The sequence below is a fragment of the Nilaparvata lugens genome, chromosome 1 (genome assembly GCF_014356525.2).
Source record: "Nilaparvata lugens isolate BPH chromosome 1, ASM1435652v1, whole genome shotgun sequence".
Taxonomy (NCBI): domain Eukaryota; kingdom Metazoa; phylum Arthropoda; class Insecta; order Hemiptera; family Delphacidae; genus Nilaparvata; species Nilaparvata lugens.
Genome location: NC_052504.1, coordinates 32,320,753 through 32,344,275, shown reverse-complemented (window position 1 = coordinate 32,344,275; position 23,523 = coordinate 32,320,753). Strand labels below are relative to the sequence as shown.

General features: G+C 36.5%; 1 protein-coding gene across 1 annotated transcript in view; it reads left to right on the top strand.

Annotated features, from left to right (window-relative positions):
• The window catches only part of LOC111050771 (facilitated trehalose transporter Tret1), a 35,332-nt gene that overhangs the window by 6,470 nt on the left and 5,339 nt on the right, over window positions 1–23,523 (top strand). The window contains exons 2-5 of the mRNA XM_022337126.2: window positions 14,461–14,816; window positions 15,927–16,202; window positions 18,855–19,166; window positions 22,751–22,859. Of these exons, the coding sequence (XP_022192818.1) occupies window positions 14,461–14,816; window positions 15,927–16,202; window positions 18,855–19,166; window positions 22,751–22,859 (1,053 nt within the window). The remainder of the gene's footprint in view (window positions 1–14,460; window positions 14,817–15,926; window positions 16,203–18,854; window positions 19,167–22,750; window positions 22,860–23,523) is intronic.

Here is a 23,523-nt window from a genome sequence, read left to right as displayed (position 1 = left end):
AGGTATTTCAATAAGCAACACTCTTCATACCATCACAATGAGTTGATTGTTAGAGAATACATGGAATTATATTGCCCAAGATAACAACATGACTACGATTTCACAGAGATACTATCATTGTAAATCCATTTTGTCGTTTTTATTTACAGGCACTACGATATTATCAGCGATCTAACTTGTATGATACCAAATCGATAGCAATAATTGGCTTGTGTAATAAGCTTCCAGTCTATAAATATCTACTAACAATGGTATCTCGCATTGCTCAAAATGCAATTTCGAATCATACGAGAGAATTCGGAACCATCTTCAAAATTGTAGGCTACGTGTTTTCAAGATTAAGTGTGAAGTCATGCAATTCCTCAACTCATTCCACATTATTTTTGTCTTTCCTTATTCACGTTGTAATGTCTCTTAGATTTTTGTTACTATAGGTTATTGAGTTTCTCAAGGTTTCGGATGAATTATAACAAAGTATTGGACCAAAAAATAATTGGAAACGTGTGTAAAAAATTATAATTTCATAATGAAAGTAAGAAAGTTAATGCAAGAAAATCAGACCAATACATCGGAAAAACCTCTGATGTACACTACTGTGAGATAAAACATCAATTTTTCAGAATAATTAAGGTACTGTAAGTATTTAGATTATTTCAAGCCTACATCAATAATAATTACAATGAAGAAATTTTTACAGTAGCCCAGATTATGAGAATTTATTACTGATTCTCCAAAAAACGGCGTACGAGTTGATTTGATAAAGAGTTCTCTTCAATAAGATGTCAATCATAAACGTTTTTATGTTTTAGTGAAAGTTTTCAACAAACTTTCCAAAGCAAAAGATAGTTCAATCCTACTAGTTGATCAGATGATTAGTTCTATCATATTCCATACATACATTTACTCCTAATTATAAATCATGGATATCGAAATGTCTATTGAGTGCCACAGATTACAATACTGAAACTGAATACTGGAAACAATGATATTTCTGTGCGCCATTTTTCACTCAACTGGCTTAGGCCTACTACTGTTCTCGTTTATCACTCAATCAAATCGTTATCGCTTATTGAGGAAAGGTATAATGATTATAATTACTGTCATTTTCCGGCGCGTAACCTTGGGATCAGGCAAAAATGATTATTAAACATTAAACGCACAACTTTTCCTTCAACTTCGAATTTCCCGTCGATTGTTTCTTGATCAGTATGTAAGTCTCACACCTACTTAAAAACAAATTCTTCAATCATCAATTTTATGACTACTTTAATTGCAGTCATCATCAGTTTAATCATTTAGGAAGTGTTGAGTTCTTTTGCGGTTGTGTATTACCTTAGATAACGAATCACGTGGACTAATTTCATCAACTTGAGACCATTATGATTTTTTAGTAAATTCTACCACCTACCTTTGAGTCAGAATCATTCGAAAAAATTAGGTGAAAAATAGATGATTCCAGGTTAGTCTTGAAAATAATTGATTTTTTCAATTCAAATTCCCCTAAAAATATATATAAACTCGAATCTTAATTAATATATAGTATTGGAACAAAAAGCACTCCTTCATTCACTCACTCTTACTCACTATCTCACCTATCAACAGCACTAAAAATGGGCATATGTTTAAATTTCGCAGATATGTTCAGTTGACCTTTCATAGAGGCGCACTAAGAACGGATTCAAAAATAATCACTAAATCTGCAGTGAATTTTCTTCGTATAATCGAGAACAAATGAGCAGAAAAAGCTTAAATTTGATACAGATTTTCAGTTATGTTTAAAAAATTTCGTGTTGAAAGGCTTCAAAATTTCACCAAAGATACGCCCAAAATTGGATTTCTTGCAATTCTCTGTGTATTATCAGTCTTATGAGAACTACTGTATAATAGAAAGAACTGAGATTTTGGTACACAGGCTCAACTAAGGTGTACAAAAAATGTTGTGTTGAGAGTGCTTTGAAACATCAGTGTTTTTCAGGCGGTTTTCTACATTTTCCAGCTTTTTCAAGAGCACAAGAACAGAAAACGTACAAATCTGTTACAGAGTTCAGGTAGAGTCTGACAACTTTGTGTGGAGAGAGTTCAAAAATTCCGCATAAGCGTTTTCAGGATCGACTAAATTTTAAAAGTCCAAACTAATCAAGTCAAACAAGATAAATCAAGTTCAATTTAGATAATGGCGTGCCAATTTGGAAATTTTCTTTTCCCAAGTTATTCATTTCGTTTTCAATTGATTATTTTTATGAAAAATAGATTTTTCAAGTTGATTGGAGCTTGAAAAAGTTAGAAATAAAGGTTTTGTAAGTTCTGTTCATCATTTTTATTTGAGAAATTATATTTCCATTCAATCTGATTAGATTTGCGATGTTTTTAACATATATATAAAATATATATAGTTCATATGAACTTTTTCGAGAGCTAATGGACGAAGAATGATATTCATATTCGGCTCTGAGAATCAGCTAAGGTCTAGACATTTTCTGTGCAGAACTTGAGAAGTTTGACAGAGATACGCCCAAATTCGGCTTTTTCAAGTGTTTATCTGCGTTTCTCAGTCAACTGGTGATTGAGCACTTGACTATAGGAGAGAAGGAAGTAAGCACAAATGAAAAATGCAGGCATTATTTTCTAGATGAGTCAGCCGGGGCTAGACGGATAGAGCGAGCGAAGTGAGCATGACGTCTACTTTCCCCTATAATTATGTCGGAAAAATTAATCTCATTTATCATGAATATATTCTTTTCTGGATATTCAGCCGGGGCTAGAAGGATAAGGCGAGTGAAGCGAGCCTGCTGGCCAGTTCTCCCGATAATATAATGTCTGAAATGAATAGTTTCAATGATTTAGTCTATAATTGGAAGATAGGTTGAGGAGAAAAAGAAATAAATTATTTGCTTGGGAAATAGTATGAACTTTTACAATAAAACATCTAAGAAGAGGAATCCAAACTGATATGAGAACTTCGAATTATTAGGACATGAGAAAAATTTGACTGATAGAATGAGCTGTATCTACATAATGGTGAGTACATCATAAACAAAACACACGTGATTGAGTGTCAAGAGGAACGAGCTTCAAAGGTAGATTAATAGCTTGTTACACAAACAATGTGCCTATTTAGTTTTAGCAATGTTTATGATCAATTATCACTTTGATAACAATGGTATCGTCATTCAAAGTAAAACTTCTCAATCTCATCTCAAGTTGCATAACAATGGCTAAAAGCTTGGATGATTGAATAACTCAATCTCGGCTATGAGAAGGCTCGTGCCATGCCTCATAGGAACTATATGGAGGCAAAAGGAGAAGGAGGGAAAAATAAAGGAGTCATCAATAAGAATAACTTGAATATTGAACCTATAACTTGCAAATTGAAACAATAGATATTGCATCAAAGATTTTTTTCAATATAAAGTAAAATTTTCATATAAAAATGTTAATGCATATCTTGAACAAAGAGATTCATCGAAAATTTTCCCATGCATAAAATTTAACTTGAAATGACAATTTTTCGAAAGTTTACGGATAGGGCATTCGGCTCTCAAGCATCAAAGAAGTAAAGAAAAACTTGGCAATCCTCACATACAACTCCTAATTCTACTGTTCAACGATAATGATTAGAATAATATTTAGATGTCTTGTTGTCATCCATAGTGAATTATTATCAGAAATCCCAAATGACTCAATAAATAAATATGTGTTGGAGCTCCTTGTCAGCAATGACATTCTTCTACAAACCAATAAATTGAGCGACCAACTTGACAGTCATGAAGAGTGGATAATTAACACGTGGAATATCAGTTCATTGCCAATGTTCTAAACTATAGAATCTTCCACTGTCGTGCCTTGCTGTCTCAATAGAGTGTGTGTAATGCCGTAGGATTCTTTCAGATTGGCCAGATGAAACCAAAGCAGTCACGATTTGCATGAATGTGATTCTGGATCATCATTACTCATCGTTCTAATGTCAGTCACACCATGAATCTCGATAATATCATATTATCTTGTACCTATTAACATTGAAAAAACATGGCTTATGGCTTGGGAAAAGCCAAAACATCCCCGCCTAGCGCACTCAACTCGAGATTGGCCTAGTCTCCGAGTGCTCAACTACCGTATTAAAATATTTTATCATTATTCCATCGTGATCTGAATGGAATTTCGAGAAATCTATCTATTTGATGTGAAATAATTAATGAAATTGCTAGTTTTAATGTCATTTTATAAGGCTAAAGGCATTTTAGAATCATCTTGAAGATGAGTTGCCTAACTGGAAACCAATTTTGAAGTTTTATAAAGTAGTGATTCTAGTTAATTTACCAAATTAAACCAACTTTAAGTTACCTACTACTAAATGTTTTGCACCCAAACTTCCAAATTTTCCAGTCTAATCTTGTTATTCACCGACTATCAAATTCTTTAATTCCGACTAGAATGAAGTATGATTCAACAAGCTATCAAGAAAAATTTACTATGTTTCACGTGAAATATTCTGTACCGTCTCTAAACGTTACAATGGGATTCAAGAGAGAAAAGAGTAAAATAAATTTCGAATCGAAAAAAGCAAGACATTTGTTCGAATTCTAGAAGCTGACAAGCCACAGGAGATTATCATAATAATGGAACAATACGTGAATACACTCTTGTTCATTCTCTTTTTGAACTCTATTATTGTATGCTTCATTACTGCATTCAATGGATGTATGGAATTGATTGTGAGTGCCTTTCATAATAATCTGCCCTCAGACAACTTATTCTTGAAAAATTACGGTAATTAGCATATCAAATGAAGGTCACTTTTCTCTGATCTGACAGATGTTATTTTCTACAGTTGAAATTCATCGTTTTTCAAACTCTGGTCTTTCAGGAGAAGCAAAATACATCAATCAAGATTTTCAATTCTCTTTGATTTCCAGACGTCAAGAAAATCGGGAAAACATACGCTATTATTTTTGTATTCGTACAAGAATATAAATATTTTGGAGTCAGAAATAGTGTAGTTTATATAGTTTTGAGAAAAAATCAAGACATATCATAGTTGAGTTTTACTTTGCATTCAAGGAGACGGTCGCCTTACCCTAAGGCCCCAAAAAATTGTTTTTGTAAATATTGTAAATAAATTGAATTACCATGAACAAGCCTGTAAAATATTTTGAATAATTAGAATACGGTGGCCGACAGGCTCGCTTCTCTCGCCTGATCCGTCTAGCAAGAACACACGGTTCAATCGGCCATGTCATTTAAACCTCATTTAAGCTTCATTTCATTGAATAGAATCTATAGGGACTTTCAGACATGGCAAAGCTGAAAAGCCTAAAGAAACGCTTCGTGTGGCTTGCCACTTGGGGTGGAACTATATTAGACGTTTTCAGACTAGTTGGCAGGGCAGGAAGCTCTCCGGTTGGCTGATTCCCGAACGTCAACCTAATCAGCAGACAGTCAAAGTGCTTCTTACCCTGCCGACTCGTCTGAAAACGCCTAGTATGATTTCGCCCTAAAATTTGACAAATTCGTCTTTCCTGTCACTAATTAACTTGTCCACTAGCTATCTTTACAAGTATAGCTAGTGCTTACTGCTGAGAGCTCTAGCTGAGAATTCTGACTGCTGAGCTAGTAAGAGAAGTGTCGAAACATATCTATGATCATAGAGGGGAGAAGAGACTGGCAGGAATAGCTCTAATGAATATGGTGCTGGTATCCATCGTGTCATTGATGATACCATGACTCGGATAGTACAATAGCGCAATTGACTGTATGACATTGTTGGAGCCAGCTCTAGTTTTCATTTTTCGTTTTTGAATTGGACGCGCGCTCCTCGTTCAGTTCGTATTTCTTTCACTTGAGTGCGTCGCGCTCACTAGCCGGTAGGCTGTTTCTTTCAGTTCAGTCTCGCTTTGTAATAGCTTGCCTCGAGTCGGGAATTGATATTATTCGTCGATCATTCCCAGAAGAAAATCGTTCTTCAAATTATTATTTTTTCGTTAATGTTAAATCGTACACCATAAACCTACGTTTGGAAGAGTGTTTGCCAAACTCCCTTTAGTTGAAAGTTTTAAACTATTATTTTTCGATTGGAAAGTTCACCGATCTATAGTCTTTAAAGACATTGTAAATATCTCGTCAGAAATATATGTGCAGCGTTATATGATGGAAGCCGAATTTACCAACAGTAGATGACAATTAAGCTTGCCTTTTCACCATCCTTGATTCATCTCCTACCTCGGGGACACCTGATGAATACCTTACCTGGGAGTTGTAAGCTCAATAATATAAATATTACATTAGGTACTCTGCAGATTTTCGGTGAGTTGTTCTTTTATATATTCATTGCATGTACTTGTTTCTGTAGAGATATCACTTGTTTCTTTTCTATTCAATACAGTCCACTTTACATCAAAATTATTGATTACCAATTTAAAATCAATATAAATTTCGTAAAGTTGAACCTTAGAGTTTACATTGGTCATCCAGGCCGAATTTTATTGGCTATTTTTTATTCAAATATTTGGCAAGCACTTATCCAATTTTATTGTTAATCGTTTGTGCATGCTAGGGTTCAAACCTGTTTGTACATTATGAATTGAGCTGATCAAGTTGGTTCACTCTTATCTCTATTGTCCGATCGGAACCGTTACTTTGCAATGCTGATAACGTTATCGCTTAGCTTGCTTCGTCTATTGAGCTTTCTCTGTTCAATTTGTACTAACATTATCATTTTGCTTGCTTGAATCATCAATGAAAATCGTTCATTGTTGCATTCGTAATTTTATTCGAAAATTAGTAAATGAAAATCATTAAGACCTTTCCAATATCCAATCATGAGTGAAAAGAAGTTAAAGCTCAAACGAGCTAAACTTGAGCAATATTTCTATCGTATTCAACGTACTTTCGATTTGTCGAAAAAGGCTTTAAAAGAAGAAGCTAGTGCTAAACAATTTCTAATTCTCTATAGTTCCACTCTTAAAACTGTTCAGGATTATGAAGCTGTTGAAATGGAAATACAGGAGCTTGAAATGGAAAAAGACCCGGAATTTGTACCCAAATTTAGTAGTTCACATATGGAAATGTTCGAACATATGGAAGCAATTGCTAGTGAATTGAAAAAACGCAGTCATGTTGTACCTAGTGTTTCTACCCCGGCTCAACCTGTATCTTCCAATAAGGATTCATCTAATATTTTACCGAAAATTAAAATTCCTGTGTTCGACGGAGATCAATCAAAATGGGCGGTATTCTACGAAATGTTTAAATGCATGATTCATGACAACAAATCGATTCCAAATCAACAAAAGGTCCAATATCTGGTGTCCAAACTATCTGGAGAAGCAGCTAATATTTCACGTCATCTACCACCTATTGCTAATAATTATGAAATTATTTGGGATGCATTAATTAAGCGGTTCAATGACCCCCGCTCACTCTCAAATGTGTACTTGAAACAAATTTCGAATTCAATTGTCTAAAATCTGAGTCTCGTGCAGGTTTAGTTTCTATAGTCGATCAGTTCTGTGGTTCAATTACTGCTTTAAAACGCCTACGAGGTGAAGATGTATCTGATGCAATATTTCTGTTCCAAGCGTTGAAAATTTTAGATCCTGTTTCTCGAAAGGCATTTGAAGCTTCAGTTCATACTAAGGATGATCCCACATATACTGATTTTGTTTCATTCATCGAAAGGCAGATTAAATCGTTACCGCATGACGAATCGTCTAAACAATGCAAGCCAGTAGTGAAACCAATACCAAAATCCAAAGTGTTGGTTGTTCAATCGAATTCGCAAGTGACCAAATCACCGGTAAAAATATCAGAATGTCTGAAATGTTCGATGACAAATCATAAATTGATCAATTGTCGTCTTTTTCGTCAGTTATCACCTTGGGACCGTTTTCGTTTTGTTAAGGAGAAGGGTTGCTGTTTGAAATGTTTCTCGCCAGCCCATCGTAGTAAAGATTGTACTTCTTCCAACTGCGAGGAATGTAGTCAGAAGCATAATTCGCTTTTACATTTCGGAAATGCTTCAAATTCATCATCAAATTCGGATGCGAAAAAGGTAGAAAATAATACCATTACCTGTTGTTCTATCGATTCGAAGTCGGCACCGTATAGTGTTCTACTATCAACTGCTCAAGTCGAGGTACCTGATAAGAGAGGTAGATTGCACAAAATAAGAGTTTTAGTAGATTCAGCTAGTCAAAGTCATTTCATTACTCGTAAACTTTGTCGTAAATTTCAACTATCGATTTCTCCTTTCCAATTAATTGTGAATGGTTTTGGCGGAAATTCGCAATCAGTTTTTGGTCGTACTTTTGTCACGCTTCAATCTCAACTCGATTCTAGTGTTAAATTTTCCATTGAACCATTAGTTGTCGAAAAAATCATGGAACAGCTTCCCACTAGTAAAATTGATAATTCTAAATTATCAAATTTGTTTGGTCTTCGACTTGCTGATGAAAGTTATCACATTCCCAGCGAAATTGATGCTATTATAGGAGCTGAATTAGTGCCCCATATTTTCCGAAATGGTCGTGTGGAAATTGATTCGAGTTATTTGATGGCCTTGGAAAGTGTTTTCGGTTATATTTTGATGGGTAGAGCCCCTATTTTAACTCAATCTTCAGAAAATTCAACGTGTTTGATGACTTGTCTAACATCACCGTTGGATAAGTTAGTTCGAAAATTTTGGGAAGTGGAAAGCGTTCCAGATGTAGGAAAACAACTCACTGCTGATGAGTTGGAATGCGAGAAGAATTTTGCATCGTCCGTTCGTCGTGAAAATTCGGGTAGATTCGTTGTCTCATTATCGTTTTCAAAATCCCCTGATTGTCTTGGTGATTCTTATGCTATGTCAGAACGTCGACTCATCAGTTTGGAGAAACGACTGGCACGTGATCCAAACATGCATTTAGTGTATCACGATTAGAGATGGGAAGTTCGGATCACTTTACTGATTCGGGTCAGTCGTTCACGTTCACTGCCGCGACCCGTTCAAAAAGACCCGTTCAATTGAACGGTTAATTTCCTATAGCTTTCCTATAAACAAGCAAAAAAAAAAAAAAAAAAAAGAGGCCCACCACAGTTGATGTGTAAAGACAGTAAAAACAGGGGTTGACCCCAGTTGATGAACGGGTCAAATGAACGGGTTTTTTGAATAAATGTGATCCGGATCACTCGTTCACCTAAATGACCCGTTCAATTCGAACGGGTCATGACCGAACGACACATCTCTAATCACGATGTCCTCTTGGATTATCTCAAACAAGGACACATGGAATTGATAAAAAATCAGAGTGATAAAAGTGGTTATTTTATACCTCATCATGCTGTAATCAAAACTCAGAGTCAATCAACGCCTTTGCGTATTGTCTTTGACGCAGGCGCGAAAACTACTACTGGAGTATCATTGAGTGATATACTTCATATCGGCCCCAAGTTGCAAACGGATATTTTCGTTCTGTTAGTCAATTTTCGGTTATTTTCTATCGCTGTAACTGCTGATATAAAGCAGATATAGTATAGACAGATTCTTGTCAATGAATCGTGTCGCAAATTTCAGCGTTTGTTATGGAGATTTTCGTCCAATGATCCCATACAAATTTTTGAATTAAAAACTGTCGTATTTGGTCTGAGTGAGTCACCGTTTCTAGCTCTCAGAACTGTCCATCAACTTGTTCAAGAAGAAGGTGAAAATTTCCCTGATGCTAAAGCTCGTATTCCGAGTGACATGTTTATGGATGATTTGGTGACAAGTGTGTCTTCTTTAGGTGAAGCAAATCGTCTTTGTAGTCAGGCTAAAGAATTGTTCAAGAGAGGCAGATTCGAACTTACTAAATGGAGTTCCAATTCACCAGAATTGATGAATGATTTCTCGGAAGATGAAAAATCGGCCTTGTCTAAAGATTTCGAGATGGGAAATTTGTTGGCTGTCCTAGGTTTGAAATGGCAACCTGGTAGTGATTTGTTTTGTTTTTCAGTGAATCCTAATCAGTCTGTTCCTACCAAACGTCACATTTTATCGGTAGTAGCACGCATTTTCGATCCTTTGGGACTCTTGTCACCCCTAACTTTGTTTCTTAAATGTTTAATAAAACAATTATGGAATGCTGGTCTTGATTGGGACAATTCAGTACCTCCCTCTATTGCGCTTCAATGGGAGACATGTCAGAAGGAGTTCCCTTTATTGTCCAATCTCTTCATACCACGTCATTTAGGAGTGATGAATGATTCGAAAATTACTGTCATTGGTTTCTGTGATGCATCGACTTTAGGTTATGGTGGTGTGATCTACATAAAATCTCAAATGGATATGCAACCTGCAACTATCACATTGTTGTGCGCTAAATCAAAAGTCGCGCCATCTAAGACTTTATCCATACCTAGGCTTGAATTATGTGCGGCGCTCTTGCTCAATGAATTAATACAGGTTGTTGTCTCTGTTTTGAGCCTTCGTTGTCACGTGACTCGCGTTGTTGCATTATCAGATTCAACTGTTGTCTTACATTGGATCAGGGGGTGTCCATCTAGATGGCAATCTTTCGTCGCTAATCGAGTTACGAAAATTCAAGACTGTCCTATCAACGACTGGTTACACGTGGCAGGAAATTCAAACCCAGCTGATCCCATTTCGAGAGGTTTATCCCCTTCTGAAATAATTAATCATGATTTGTGGTGGTCTGGCCCCTCTTGGCTAATGTTAGAAGAGAGTGATTGGCCCGTCAAGGTCGATCTGGAGTGTCTACCTGAGGTCAAGGTTCACTCAATTGTCACTGTAGTACAGTCGGAAAATTCATCTATTAATTCGATTCATCTTTTAATTGCTCGTTGTTCCAACTACCAACGTCTATTGCGTATCATGGTGTTAATATTGAAAGCACTTCGTCTATTGCCTAAACCTCATGAATTAGATTTCGATTTGGCGGAAAAACATTTGTGTAAAGTCGTACAAAAAATTCATTTTTCGAAAGAATTACTGGAATTGAAAGCTGGGAAAGAATGTACTTCTCATCTTCAACAACTGTCACCCTTTCTTGATCATGATATTATTCGTGTGGGTGGACGTTTACAAAATTCTGAGTTGAATTATGACAGCTGTCATCCGATTATATTACCGAAAAATGATCCATTGGTCACGCTTTTGATTGATTATTTTCATGAAAAGCTCTGTCACGCTGGACCTCATTTATTGGCGTCTATTTTGAGACAAAAATATTGGATTTTATCAGCCCGTGTCCTTATAAGGAGTCATGTACGAAAATGTAACAAGTGTTTTCACTATCGTCCCACTCTTACACCGCCGAAAATGGGCAATCTGCCAGCCTGTAGAACTCTGTCGTCTAAACCATTCGTCCAATGTGGAGTTGATTATGGTGGACCCATTCGAATCACCATGGCCAGGCGTCGGAATCCTTTCATATTTAAATCGTACATTTGTCTTTTTGTCTGTATGGCAACTAAAGCCGTTCACATTGAATTAGTTTCGGACTTATCGACCCAAATGTTCTTATCAGCTTTTCGCCGTTTCCTTGCTCGACGAGGTCCTTGTAAGGTCATGTATTCCGATAATGGTACCAACTTCGTCGGCGCCTATGATGAGCTAATAAAATTGTCACGGATGCTGAACTCCAAGGAATATCAAAATCTGCTCCAGAATGAACTTGCTGATCATAGCATTGAGTGGAATTTCATCCCGCCAGGTTCACCTCACTTCGGCGGTCTTTGGGAGGCGAATATAAAATCAGTAAAGTCACACCTGTTTCGAGTTATTGGTAACCAGTTGTTGACTTACGAAGAATTGAACACTGTCTTAGTTCAAATTGAGGCTGTACTTAACTCACGCCCGTTATGTCAAATGAGCGCGGATCCGAGTGAACCCCTCGCCCTCACACCGGCTCATTTTCTCACTTTGACACCTCTTAAGTACCTTCCTATGTTAAATGTGGAAGATCGTCCAATGAATCGCTTGGATCGGTTTGAATTAGTCAAACAAATGGTTCAGTCTTTCTGGAGTCGTTGGTGCAAAGAATACTTACATGAATTACAAACCCGTGTGAAATGGTGTAAGAATTCCACCCCTCTCACGGTTGGTACAATCGTCCTAGTGTATCAACCAAATGTCGCACCGTTGAAATGGCCTCTGGGGGTGATTGAGGAAGTATTTCCCGGTGCTGACGGTGTCGTTCGAGTGGCTATGGTGCGGTGCGCCAATGGTCGCTTCAAAAGGCCGGCTACAAAGTTGTATCCGTTGCCTACTCAATAATTTTCCTTTTGCATTTTTTGTTTTATTCTCGTTTTGTTTTATTTTTATTTCTTTCGTCGTTTATTCATTGTTTTTTCGTTTCTTTATTCTCTAGCCTTGTCTGAAAATAGCTTTTCAGCCGGGGGGGGATGTTGGAGCCAGCTCTAGTTTTCATTTTTCGTTTTTGAATTGGACGCGCGCTCCTCGTTCAGTTCGTATTTCTTTCACTTGAGTGCGTCGCGCTCACTAGCCGGTAGGCTGTTTCTTTCAGTTCAGTCTCGCTTTGTAATAGCTTGCCTCGAGTTGGGAATTGATATTATTCGTCGATCATTCCCAGAAGAAAATCGTTCTTCAAATTATTATTTTTTCGTTAATGTTAAATCGTACACCATAAACCTATGTTTGGAAGAGTGTTTGCCAAACTCCCTTTAGTTGAAAGTTTTAAACTATTATTTTTCGATTGGAAAGTTCACCGATCTATAGTCTTTAAAGACATTGTAAATATCTCGTCAGAAATATATGTGCAGCGTTATATGATGGAAGCCGAATTTACCAACAGTAGATGACAATTAAGCTTGCCTTTTCACCATCCTTGATTCATCTCCTACCTCGGGGACACCTGATGAATACCTTACCTGGGAGTTGTAAGCTCAATAATATAAATATTACATTAGGTACTCTGCAGATTTTCGGTGAGTTGTTCTTTTATATATTCATTGCATGTACTTGTTTCTGTAGAGATATCACTTGTTTCTTTTCTATTCAATACAGTCCACTTTACATCAAAATTATTGATTACCAATTTAAAATCAATATAAATTTCGTAAAGTTGAACCTTAGAGTTTACAGACATTATTGACTGTATTGACATTAAGTGGCATGCGAGAAATATAGTTTGTTGAGAACAAATTTTGAGTACAATTTATAAAGTGGTGGAGTGGATATAGGCAGTATAAAAGTAAACTTTTGGATGTAATCCTTTGTGACTCGAAATAATAAATAATCCTATACAGAACTGTATATTAACTAGAGTTATTCTGTGTATAACTGTTATTCTACAGTATAACTGTGTATAACTCTATCTAGTATAACTGTTATTCAATGCGAAATTATACTGTATTTTCATACAATTGAATTACTGTAGACTATATTTATCTGAGTTGGCTCCTGATATATAGGCTATACCTTCAACCCATCAATCGTATTTTTTAAAATTGGTTTACCATAGTATAGATTCACAGGTACCCTGTACCAATAAATAAATAAAATCACGAAGTGAATGGAGATACAAAAATGTATTGGAAGAATCGCTTCTCGTGTTTCGGAAACAACCTGGTTCTGTCCACTCATTACTGCAGTTTTATTACGGTCCCACGCACGCAGAAGCCAGAGTTTATGTGGGCATCAATCAACCTGAGCAAAAACAAAAATCGCCTCACCAAATCAGGCCTTTGAATCCGCCACTGATCACCATCTAAGTAGTTGCCTCTTTATCTTAAGCCTCTTAAAATAAGCATTGGCAATTGATCGACAGAAGAGAATGAAGTTCAAATCATAAGATACTTGAAGGTGGAAAATTTGGCACAATTATTAGTCTTAAATTACAGATTCCAAATAATGAGAACGATGCAAGGTTTCGCATTTAGTGAATCCTAGTTACAATTCTGAGTAGTTGATAAAACATCTCTCCTCCAAGAAAAGCCTTTGAAATGAACTTGTGTCCTTTCAACTTTCCGAAATCTCGATCTCTCTCACTCATCTACACTAGGCCTACATACAATACTACTTTTTCGATAGTGATCGTGGTGTAAGTGAACATGAACAATGAAAAAGCTTCATTGTCAAATCTTAGGAGAAAACAGTTTGAATGTAAGAGGGTCATTTTTTCAACCTCCGATCACATATAATAAGACACAGACATGATTGTGGTAGAGGGGCGATTTTTACATAGATGTACATCCTGCTGCATCAGAGCTGCGGAACATCCTGGATTCTTCTCATCCCCACCAAGCGCCTTGTGATCGATAAGACCAGAACTCTTTTTTTTAATTTATATGGGAAATTATCCTTTTACATATATTATATACATTCGTCTTTTATTTATGGCCAATCGGAGGATGGAAAAAATGATCTTCGTAGTTATCTGACTCCTGAGTTAACTACTGTACATTAAAACAAACTACTGTAATTCAACGTCAGTAAAGTCTGCTATTTGGTGTGTGACGTTTCAGTGACGCTGCCGTTCTTCTCGGTGGGCTGCTGCCTGTCGTGGACGTCGCCGACACTGCCGGCGCTGAGCGACGCCGACTGGATCAAGGTGGACGACGAGCAGGGGTCGTGGATTGGCTCACTGCTCATGCTGGGTGCCACCCTGGGCGCGTTCCTCTCAGGCCAGCTGCTCGACTCGGTGGGTCGCAAGCGTACCCTCCTCGTCGACGTCCTCCTGCTCGTGCTCTCCTGGGCCTGCCTCGCCCTCGCGCGCCCCCTCCGCTCGCTCGAGATCATCTACCTCGGCCGCTTCATTAGCGGCATCGGCACTGGCGTCGCCTTCGCTGCGATTCCGCTCTATGTCTCCGAGATATCCGACGTAAGTTTCATCACTTTACTCAAAAACTCTGTTAAAATGTAGCCTTTTCAATTATAATGGTTATAATATTTAAAAGAACAATATGTCAATGTTGAGAGCTTTCAGAGCTTGTAGACCAATGTCAATTTCTATGTTAATTTCTTTATAAATTTTCTATTTCTTTCAACACTAAGAGTCCATAACCTTTCTTCTAATACTATTATATTATACAATGAAGCTATTTCCATCAATTTTCTTTGAATGTTTACACTGATGTCTGATAATCTCTCAAGAAATCACACTAAAAAATAGGCTGTTTGGAAAACTCTGTAGCTGTAGCTGTTATATTCTATAGTTTTGGAATAATATGGTTGCTCTTGAAAATGAGCTTCCACAACAAAAATTCACAAAACGTTGCTGAATCTCAGATTTGAGAGAAATCAGAAGAGAGGGAGAAAATTGTAGTGGATCTCAAAGATGTTATTTCATAGATTGATAATATTGTGAAACTATAGTTTCTGGTCATTTCAATGAATGCGTGATTATAACAATAATGATCAGGACTAGTTCATGTCCTCTCATTCATTATGATTTATTAGCATAATATCAACCTTCCCCCCACCAACATAAATTGTACTACAAAAGAGATTTTCTAATATTTCCCTTTATATCCGCATTTTAATCAAAATCGAAATTCAACCATATCAATAATATTGATATTAGCTCATGCAATGTATTCAGTGTTCATTATAATGAACTGAAATCAATCTTTCAAGAAATTATATAGTTGCTTCTTTCACACCATGATGACAACTGAAATGAGGATGAAAATTTCCTGAAATCCCCTCTCAAACGGCATTTGCTGGATTTGCAACACTGATTTAATGACACGATTCGCTTTAAGATTACTAGGATCACTGAAACATGCAAACGTATCTGTTGCACCCGCTGTTTGTAGAGTTATTGGTAATATTCCATTTATAATCTTCAACGTTCAGTGTTTCTATAACCTATTATTATATGGAAAGAGATGTTGTCATATTTCTCCATAATAAAGATAATAAGACATTGATGTTGTCAATACCGTACCACCATATTTGTTCAGAAAAATGTTTGAATGTTTTGACACAGCTGAACCTGCGCAGTGCACTGGCGTCGATGTCTGAGGTGTTCCTGGCGGGCGGCTACCTGGTGGAGTACTGCTCGGGTCCGTTCCTCGGCTACTCGGGTCTCATCCTCGTCTCGTCGCTGATGTTGTTCGTGTCACTGGTGTTGTTCACGCGCACACCCGAGTCGCCGCACTTCCTTGTCGCCAAGGGGCGCCTGGAAGAGGCTGTCACCGAGCTCTGCTGGCTTAGGGGCAATGTGCCGCCCCAGCTAGTCGAGGACGAGCTCAAAGAAATCGAGGTACTCTCAGGATTTCAAAAATCATACCGCACTGCAATAGTGCCGTTCTCTTTAATATGTCAGCATTGAATGTAGGTATGGGTAAAATAGATGTCATGCATAAGGAAAGCTGACAGTTCACAAATACTGTATTTGAAGTGGACGCTTTTACGTCACTATAATATACTATAGTAAGGTTCAAACTGTCAGTATTCCTTATATATGCTTTCCATCCAACCTATGCTGTTTGAAAAGAATCTCACTAGAAACGTTTTGAGCTGTTGCAGACTGCAGACTAGCTTAGGGCCGAGCCACACTAAGCGTTTTTCAGACGAGTCAGCAGGGGAGGAAGTTCTCCGATTGGCTGATTATCAGCTGATTCATGAACGCTTACCCAATAGGAGAGCTCACTGCCTTGCCGACTCGTCTGAAAAACGCATCGTGTGGCTTGGCCCCAACTCTGACAAACAATAGTTTCTTTACTCCGTTTTCTGACTAAGCTAGTTACTTGTAGAAAAAGTTGACTAGTATTACTTGTAAAAGAAGATTAGTCCGACTAGTTAGTTAACTTGAATATGTTTATCAGCCGAGTTATTACTAAAGTCTAATTTTTAGCTAAAACCCGGAAAACATCCAGGCAAATATCAAATCTCTGAAGCCTGCTGACGCTCTTAAATTCTTGACGTACTGCTGGGCAGAAAATATATAGGCCTACTACTTTTGTTATAACGGTAGTTTCTCTCAAAAAATAATAGCATTCTTATAGGAGCTTTCATATGCATTATTTTAATTTTAGCAATGCGTGAAGGCTCACATAAGAACTAATGGTATTAGGTTTCTGTCCAGCAGAGTAGAAATTCATTTGGAAGCAGGGCTCAAAAGAGTTATACGATTCGAATCGGTTTCTAGCTATATTCAACCTTTGCTGTATTTGAGAAAGGTAGGAATTTTTAGTTATATTTGTATTTGTTAGGTACTGGAAAGTATGGATTGGGCCTTAAATGCCATCTAGGTTCAACGCTAATCCAATAAGCTGGTGGATTAAATAGAGCAATGATGACATTTATTGAAATGTGCTACAATTCGAGTTTAAACTATCATTTATGATCCAATTCCGCTTGAACTCAGCAGAAAATGCATACGGTACGGCTATTAGTCGCTTAGATACGCTGAGAGAGGTTTTAGTACTTGGTACTTTATTTGAATGCAGCACTCTAAAAACTATGCTGTCCCTATACAGTAGTCAAGTAGATGGAAAAATAAGAAAAAAGCAACTTGGAGCTGTTGTGGGGGAGATTCAAAGTGACTCTACGGAATAAATAGTTCTTATAACATAGAAGAAATAATTCATTAATGATGAATTACGATTTTACAACTGTATTATCCTCATGAACAGTCCTCCCATCTGTCATGAACAGTAGGATATATTTCAAAATTACAATAAATAACTATTTTTCGGTCATCAAGTGTTTGACGTGAAAGGAAATTATAGTTGTTGCACTTTCAAGTTTATTAATAGGCTAATTACAATTCGGGATTGAGAGGAAAAAGTGAGACACATTCGAACGTTTTGTTGAAGCAAAGAAACTGTTTCAGAAATGGGTTTCCGATAATTTTACAAAACGCAATAAAGTGGAGTCCTAGTTCGACTCACGATACAATAATTATTACTTACGAATCCGTATAGCTCACAGTGATTTGGATAGAAAATATTTCTCCGACATTGAAGGCAAATCAACTAATCAAGACGAAAAGCACCGTATGAAATTATCATTGCACGAGACAAGATAACCAAGAAATTTAGTTATTATTAGTTTTAGAATAATAAGTTATTAGTGCAGATCGTACAGTCTTGGAAAATTAGTAGAAGCTTGATGAGAGTAACGGATGAATGAGTTTCATATACTGTACTCTTATTTTGTGAAAGATAGCTTATGGAGAAGATTGAATAGAATTTCTTGGAAGAGTTTTACCATGTTACAACTTTACTACATGAACTGAGAAATTAGGGAATTGTAGTACGAGGCAATTGAAATAGGAAAAAATGAGTTATACTTATGGCAACATATTCATAATAATATCACTATAATACAAAGCAAACCAGAGACAATAAGAAAAGGAATATCAGAAATAGAATACTAGAGATTCACTTCAGAATATCATCATTAGTACAATGGGAAACATAAAACAAATTAAACCAAAGACAATGAAAGAGAAGGAATGCAAAAACTACCAAAAGATTCACTTCAGACTTTAGGAGTAGAAAGTTGTAAAGTAATATATTGTATTGTAAGGTGTTGTATTGTATTTATATTGATGTGCATTGTATTGTATAAGGAATGATAACAGATCAAAGTGAATCTCCAATCTCACGACATCTAATTACTCTATTTCTCTATATCCTAACTTCATTATTTAAGGTCAGCTAACTCTTGTATCTAACCCGTCCGCAAGGCATTAAGCAAACAAATATTTAAAATGCATTTTTTTGTATTCATTTCTACATGGCTACTTGATAGTTTTTTATATAGGATCACCATTTGGATATTTGATAACGGCATAATTGACCGGAACTGTCGAGTATAAAAAAAGGATTTGAGGGTACAAAAATAAATTTTTGAAATTTATGAAGGAAAGATACAGTTTCTAATCCATGATGTATGATTGTTGTAGATGTCGATGATAGTGAAGCGAGAGAACAACAGCGGCTCTCTGTCGGACCTGGTCATGGACAAGGCGAACCTGCGCGCGCTGCTGGTGTGTTGCGGCCTGTCCTTCTTCCAGCAGTTCTCCGGCATCAACGTGATGCTGGCCTACGCGGAGCCCATCTTCATGAAGACATCCTCGTCGCTGTCTCCGGCCGGATCGGCCGTCATCATCGGCACTGTCCAGTTCCTCACCGCCTGCTGCACGCCCATCGTCGTCAACCGATTCGGATTCAAGCGCCTGCTCATGGGCTCCGCCATTGTTATGACTCTTGCACAGGTCAGCATTCGTCTCTTGCAATTTCCTTATTTTCTGCTACGTGAATTTTCCGCGTTTTAAACAAAGTGTCCTTCAAGCTGCTTATACAAAAAGAGAAGTTCTTTCTATTCACAATTCTCTATGTTATTGATAAAATTCCATTCAATTCACAATTCTCTCATATATGATTCATGAGTTGTAAAATCGCTTCCCGGTGGCTCGGGACCCACCTAAAACTGTAGGTCCATTCATTTCTCATTATCATCCGCCTCATTACTCACGCACAAGCCCAGAGCCCCTATGGGCATCACCCTCGAGTAAAAAGTTCTCAATTCGCAATTCTCTCAATATTGAACTGATGGAATTACCTTACATTCATGATTCTCTTTATTTCACTTAAAGAATTTCCTTCCATTCACAATAATTCTTTCTTTTGCGCCTCATGATCGAAGCGCCTGCTTGTGGGCTTCGCAATAGTCATGACTATTGCACAGTTCAGCATTCCACTCTATTTCACGTTTTCTTTCTATGCTGCTGAGTAAATCTTCAAAGTGAACCTTAAGTTGTTTATGGACAGAGAAGTTCCTCCCATTCACAATTCTCTCCACTTTATTGATAAAATTCCTTTCAATTCACACAATAGTCTCATTCACTGATAGAATTTCCTTCCACTCACAATAATTCTCTCGATTTGACTGATAGAATTTCTTTTCATTCACAATTCTCTCGAAACATCTGTCTAAATGGAAATTGATGGAAGATGACATAATATGACAAGCACTGGCCATCAGTAAACTCTACATTGCCTGTCTATAAGCCACTATACAGGGTGATTCATAATTATGGTAAACTAATTTAATACGTGATAGTAGAGGTAAATAAAAGAAAAAAATTCTTATAAACATATATCCATAAACGCTTCATTAGCGAGCTATACAGGGTGAAAGTTTTCGTCCGGAATTCAGTTCCTCTGGTGAAATACACCGATGCTGAATTGTTTAGGGACTAGTTTTTGAAAAACTTATGCTGGGTTCATATGGAAAAATATTTGAAAAATTGAATAAAACTAGTCTGGAAGCTGTAGTGTGAGTAGTTTTTGAGAAAAAAGTTGAAATATGCAAAAAATCTAAGTAAAAAAACACAGACTTCTACGTTTGATGCCCAGTAACTTTCTCTAATGACCAGTAAACAAATATGTTTTTTTTGCAATAAAAATAGTAGAGAATTGAATTATGAAAAGAATCATGTAAGCTTTGTGAACTAAAGTTGAATGAAATGTATTATTATGTAGTACATACACAACAAAAATTTGCTGTTTTATGAGGAGAGAACTAATAACTCATAAGTTGTATCATCGATTGTTGGACCCGTTCAAATATTCCAGGAGTCTGCTTTATCATTTCTATTCCGTTCAAAATCCTTAATCGGAGTTCTTCAATGGTATCAATCGGGGTATTGTATACTAAGGGTTTCAAGTGTCCCCAAAGATAAAAATCCAAAAGATTTAAGTCTGGTGACCTAGCTGGCCATGGTACTGGCCCACCTCGGCCTATCCATTGATTTGGAAAGCTGTGATTCAGGTGTTCACAAACAGCAACACTGAAGTGTGCTGGAGCTCCATCAGAGGATTAAGGATTTTGAACGGAATAGAAATGATAAAGCAGACTCCTGGAATATTTGAACGGGTCCGACAATCGATGAGAAGACGTCTAAACATATGCATTCAGAACAACGGAGGTCACTTTGAACATCATCTCTAGTCTTTTGGTATAGGTTTAATGTCATTTAGATATGTTACTTCCATATAGAAATAAGAATTTTCATAAAAAACCGAATATTTTATTTGCAATCAGCTACAACTTATGAGTTATTAGTTCTCTCCTCAAAAAAAGCAAATTTTTGTGGTATAATGTACTACTTAAGAATACATTTTATTCAACTTTTATCTAAATTTAGTTTACACAGCTCACATGATTCTTTTCATAATTCAATTCTCTACAATTTTTATTGCAAAAAAATATTTGTTTACTGGTCATTAGAGAAAGTTATTGGGCATCAAACGTAGAAGTCTGTGTTTTTTTCTTAGATTTTTTGCATATTTCAACTTTTTTCTCAAAAACTACTCACACTACAGCTTCCAGACTAGTTTTATTCAATTTTTCAGATATTTTTCCATATGAATCCAGCATAAGTTTTTCAAAAACTAGTCCCTAAACAATTCAGCATCGGTGTATTTCACCAGAGGAACTGAATTCCGGACCAAAACTTTCACCCTGTATAGCTCGCTAATGAAGTGTTTATGGATATATGTTTATAAGAACTTTTTTTCTTATTTTTACCTCTACTATCACGTATTAATTTATTTTACCATAATTATGAATCACCCTGTATAAGTGACATCTGCACCACAGTTGAAAGTTTTTCAAAAAGGTCAAGCAAACTAGAATAAATTTCTTTAAATTATAATAATATTGATTTTTAGTGACTGGAAAATTTTATAAACTTATAACGTAAGAAAAGTCTGTGTAACAAACCAGATTTTTTCAATTATTGGTATTTAACAGTTTCTCGGGTATAGTAAACATACTCTCCAGAACACTATTATTTATTTTCTTCACAGTAGGCTACTATCATTATTATTGATATTTTTGTGACATTGATCCAATCGATTCTGTTAGGTACACTAATGGAGCTATTTGAAAATAAATAAATTATAAATAATCAACATAGTCAGCATCAGACTTGATATTTGGTGATATGAGAGATCACACCGTAAAGTGTAGGCTACAACAATCATGATTATTTGCGAGTTCATAGTTTTTTATTGAAAATTCCTGGCATAATAGAGTACGTGATCCCTAAATCGTGCTTGGCTGTCTTCTCTCTCCTCTGCCATTCTCGGCAAAATCTCAAGCGGCGATATAATAAACTGTACCATCTTGATAACCTTGGCATTGTGATTTTTTTACCAGCTCAACCAGCCAATTGAGTCGTGTACGCGTATTGACGGAAGTTTAACACCAGCCAAAGGAAAAGCATACTGCATACACCATACAATCTTTAACGAGACTTTCGTTTTTTAACTCAATTTTTCTGCACACATAGAAGTAAAAAATCTCGGGATCCTGATTTTTTATATAATCCATTTTTCCTTTCCTTCATCCTCAGATTCACTTCTCACGTTTTTAGAAAATTTTTGAACCGATATATATATGAAATAACGTGAAAGAGATCAAGTTTTTAAGAAAATAATATTGGAGAATCGTGAAGATTTGATGACTGAAGATTTTTTAAAATCTTTGTAAATCAAGTTGTTTGAAAAAAATTTAGTAGGCCCATGATACTAACAAATGGAAATTATCTGCAGATTCACAGTTTAAATCTTGGACACAATCTTCGCCAAACGGCTTATTTGCTTTGTCTTATAACAAAAGAAACCCTGGCTCCAAATCCAAACACAAAAGGACACAATATTTTTGCAATAAAGTTTATCGATCTTCTATCCTTCATTGTTCTTGTATAAAAACTATATGCAGTTCATTTTATAGTACCGTAATGAATAATTATTATTGATTCATTCTTTTGTTTGTTTATGAAATTTTCAGGGTGCTCTTGGGCTGTATTTCTATAGAGATGAGCATCACTTAGATGTATCGGAACTGGGTTGGCTGCCAGTATCGAGTGCAACCCTATACATCGTATCTTATTGTTTAGGTAAGTGTTCGAGACTACTTGAAATCCTGACAATAGGTTTGTTCCGCATAAAAATACAATCTACAATTAATTTCAGATTTGAGATATTGTCGTCCTGACAATAACTTTTCCAGAAAATCTACAAACTAAACTCAAATGATAGATTTTGCTACAAGAAATCGTGGAGTCCTTTTTTGCCGGGGATAATGTCCACTCCCACATATACTGTGGGCTTGTCCGTGGTTAATGGGACGGATGTTGATGTAGGATAAGTGGACTCGGGAAGAGAGTTTGCAACACATAAAAGTCTGCTAGCGTAAATATACCCGATAGCTAGACGCTTATCTCAATCAGTGCGATAAGACAGTTTTGTCTGCGAAAGCAAACCAACTTCCTCACTGTAATTACCTTCCGCAAGAGGACTGTCCTTACTTCTCAATCAACCAGAGCACACTCTCACAAAGAGGACCACTAAGCATAAATCATGAAATAATGATGATTTTGAGCATAAAATAGCCACTCACTGTGTAGAACAAAGTGAGATGTGTATATTTTTTAAGCAAAGCAAGTTGTACCACCATAATATGCTGCTTGTTTTCACAACCTGCCAAAGCAGCAAGCAAAGAAAATTTGAAAAAAATTCAAATGATTAAAATTAGCGTAAAAATATCTTTTTCTCTTTCAA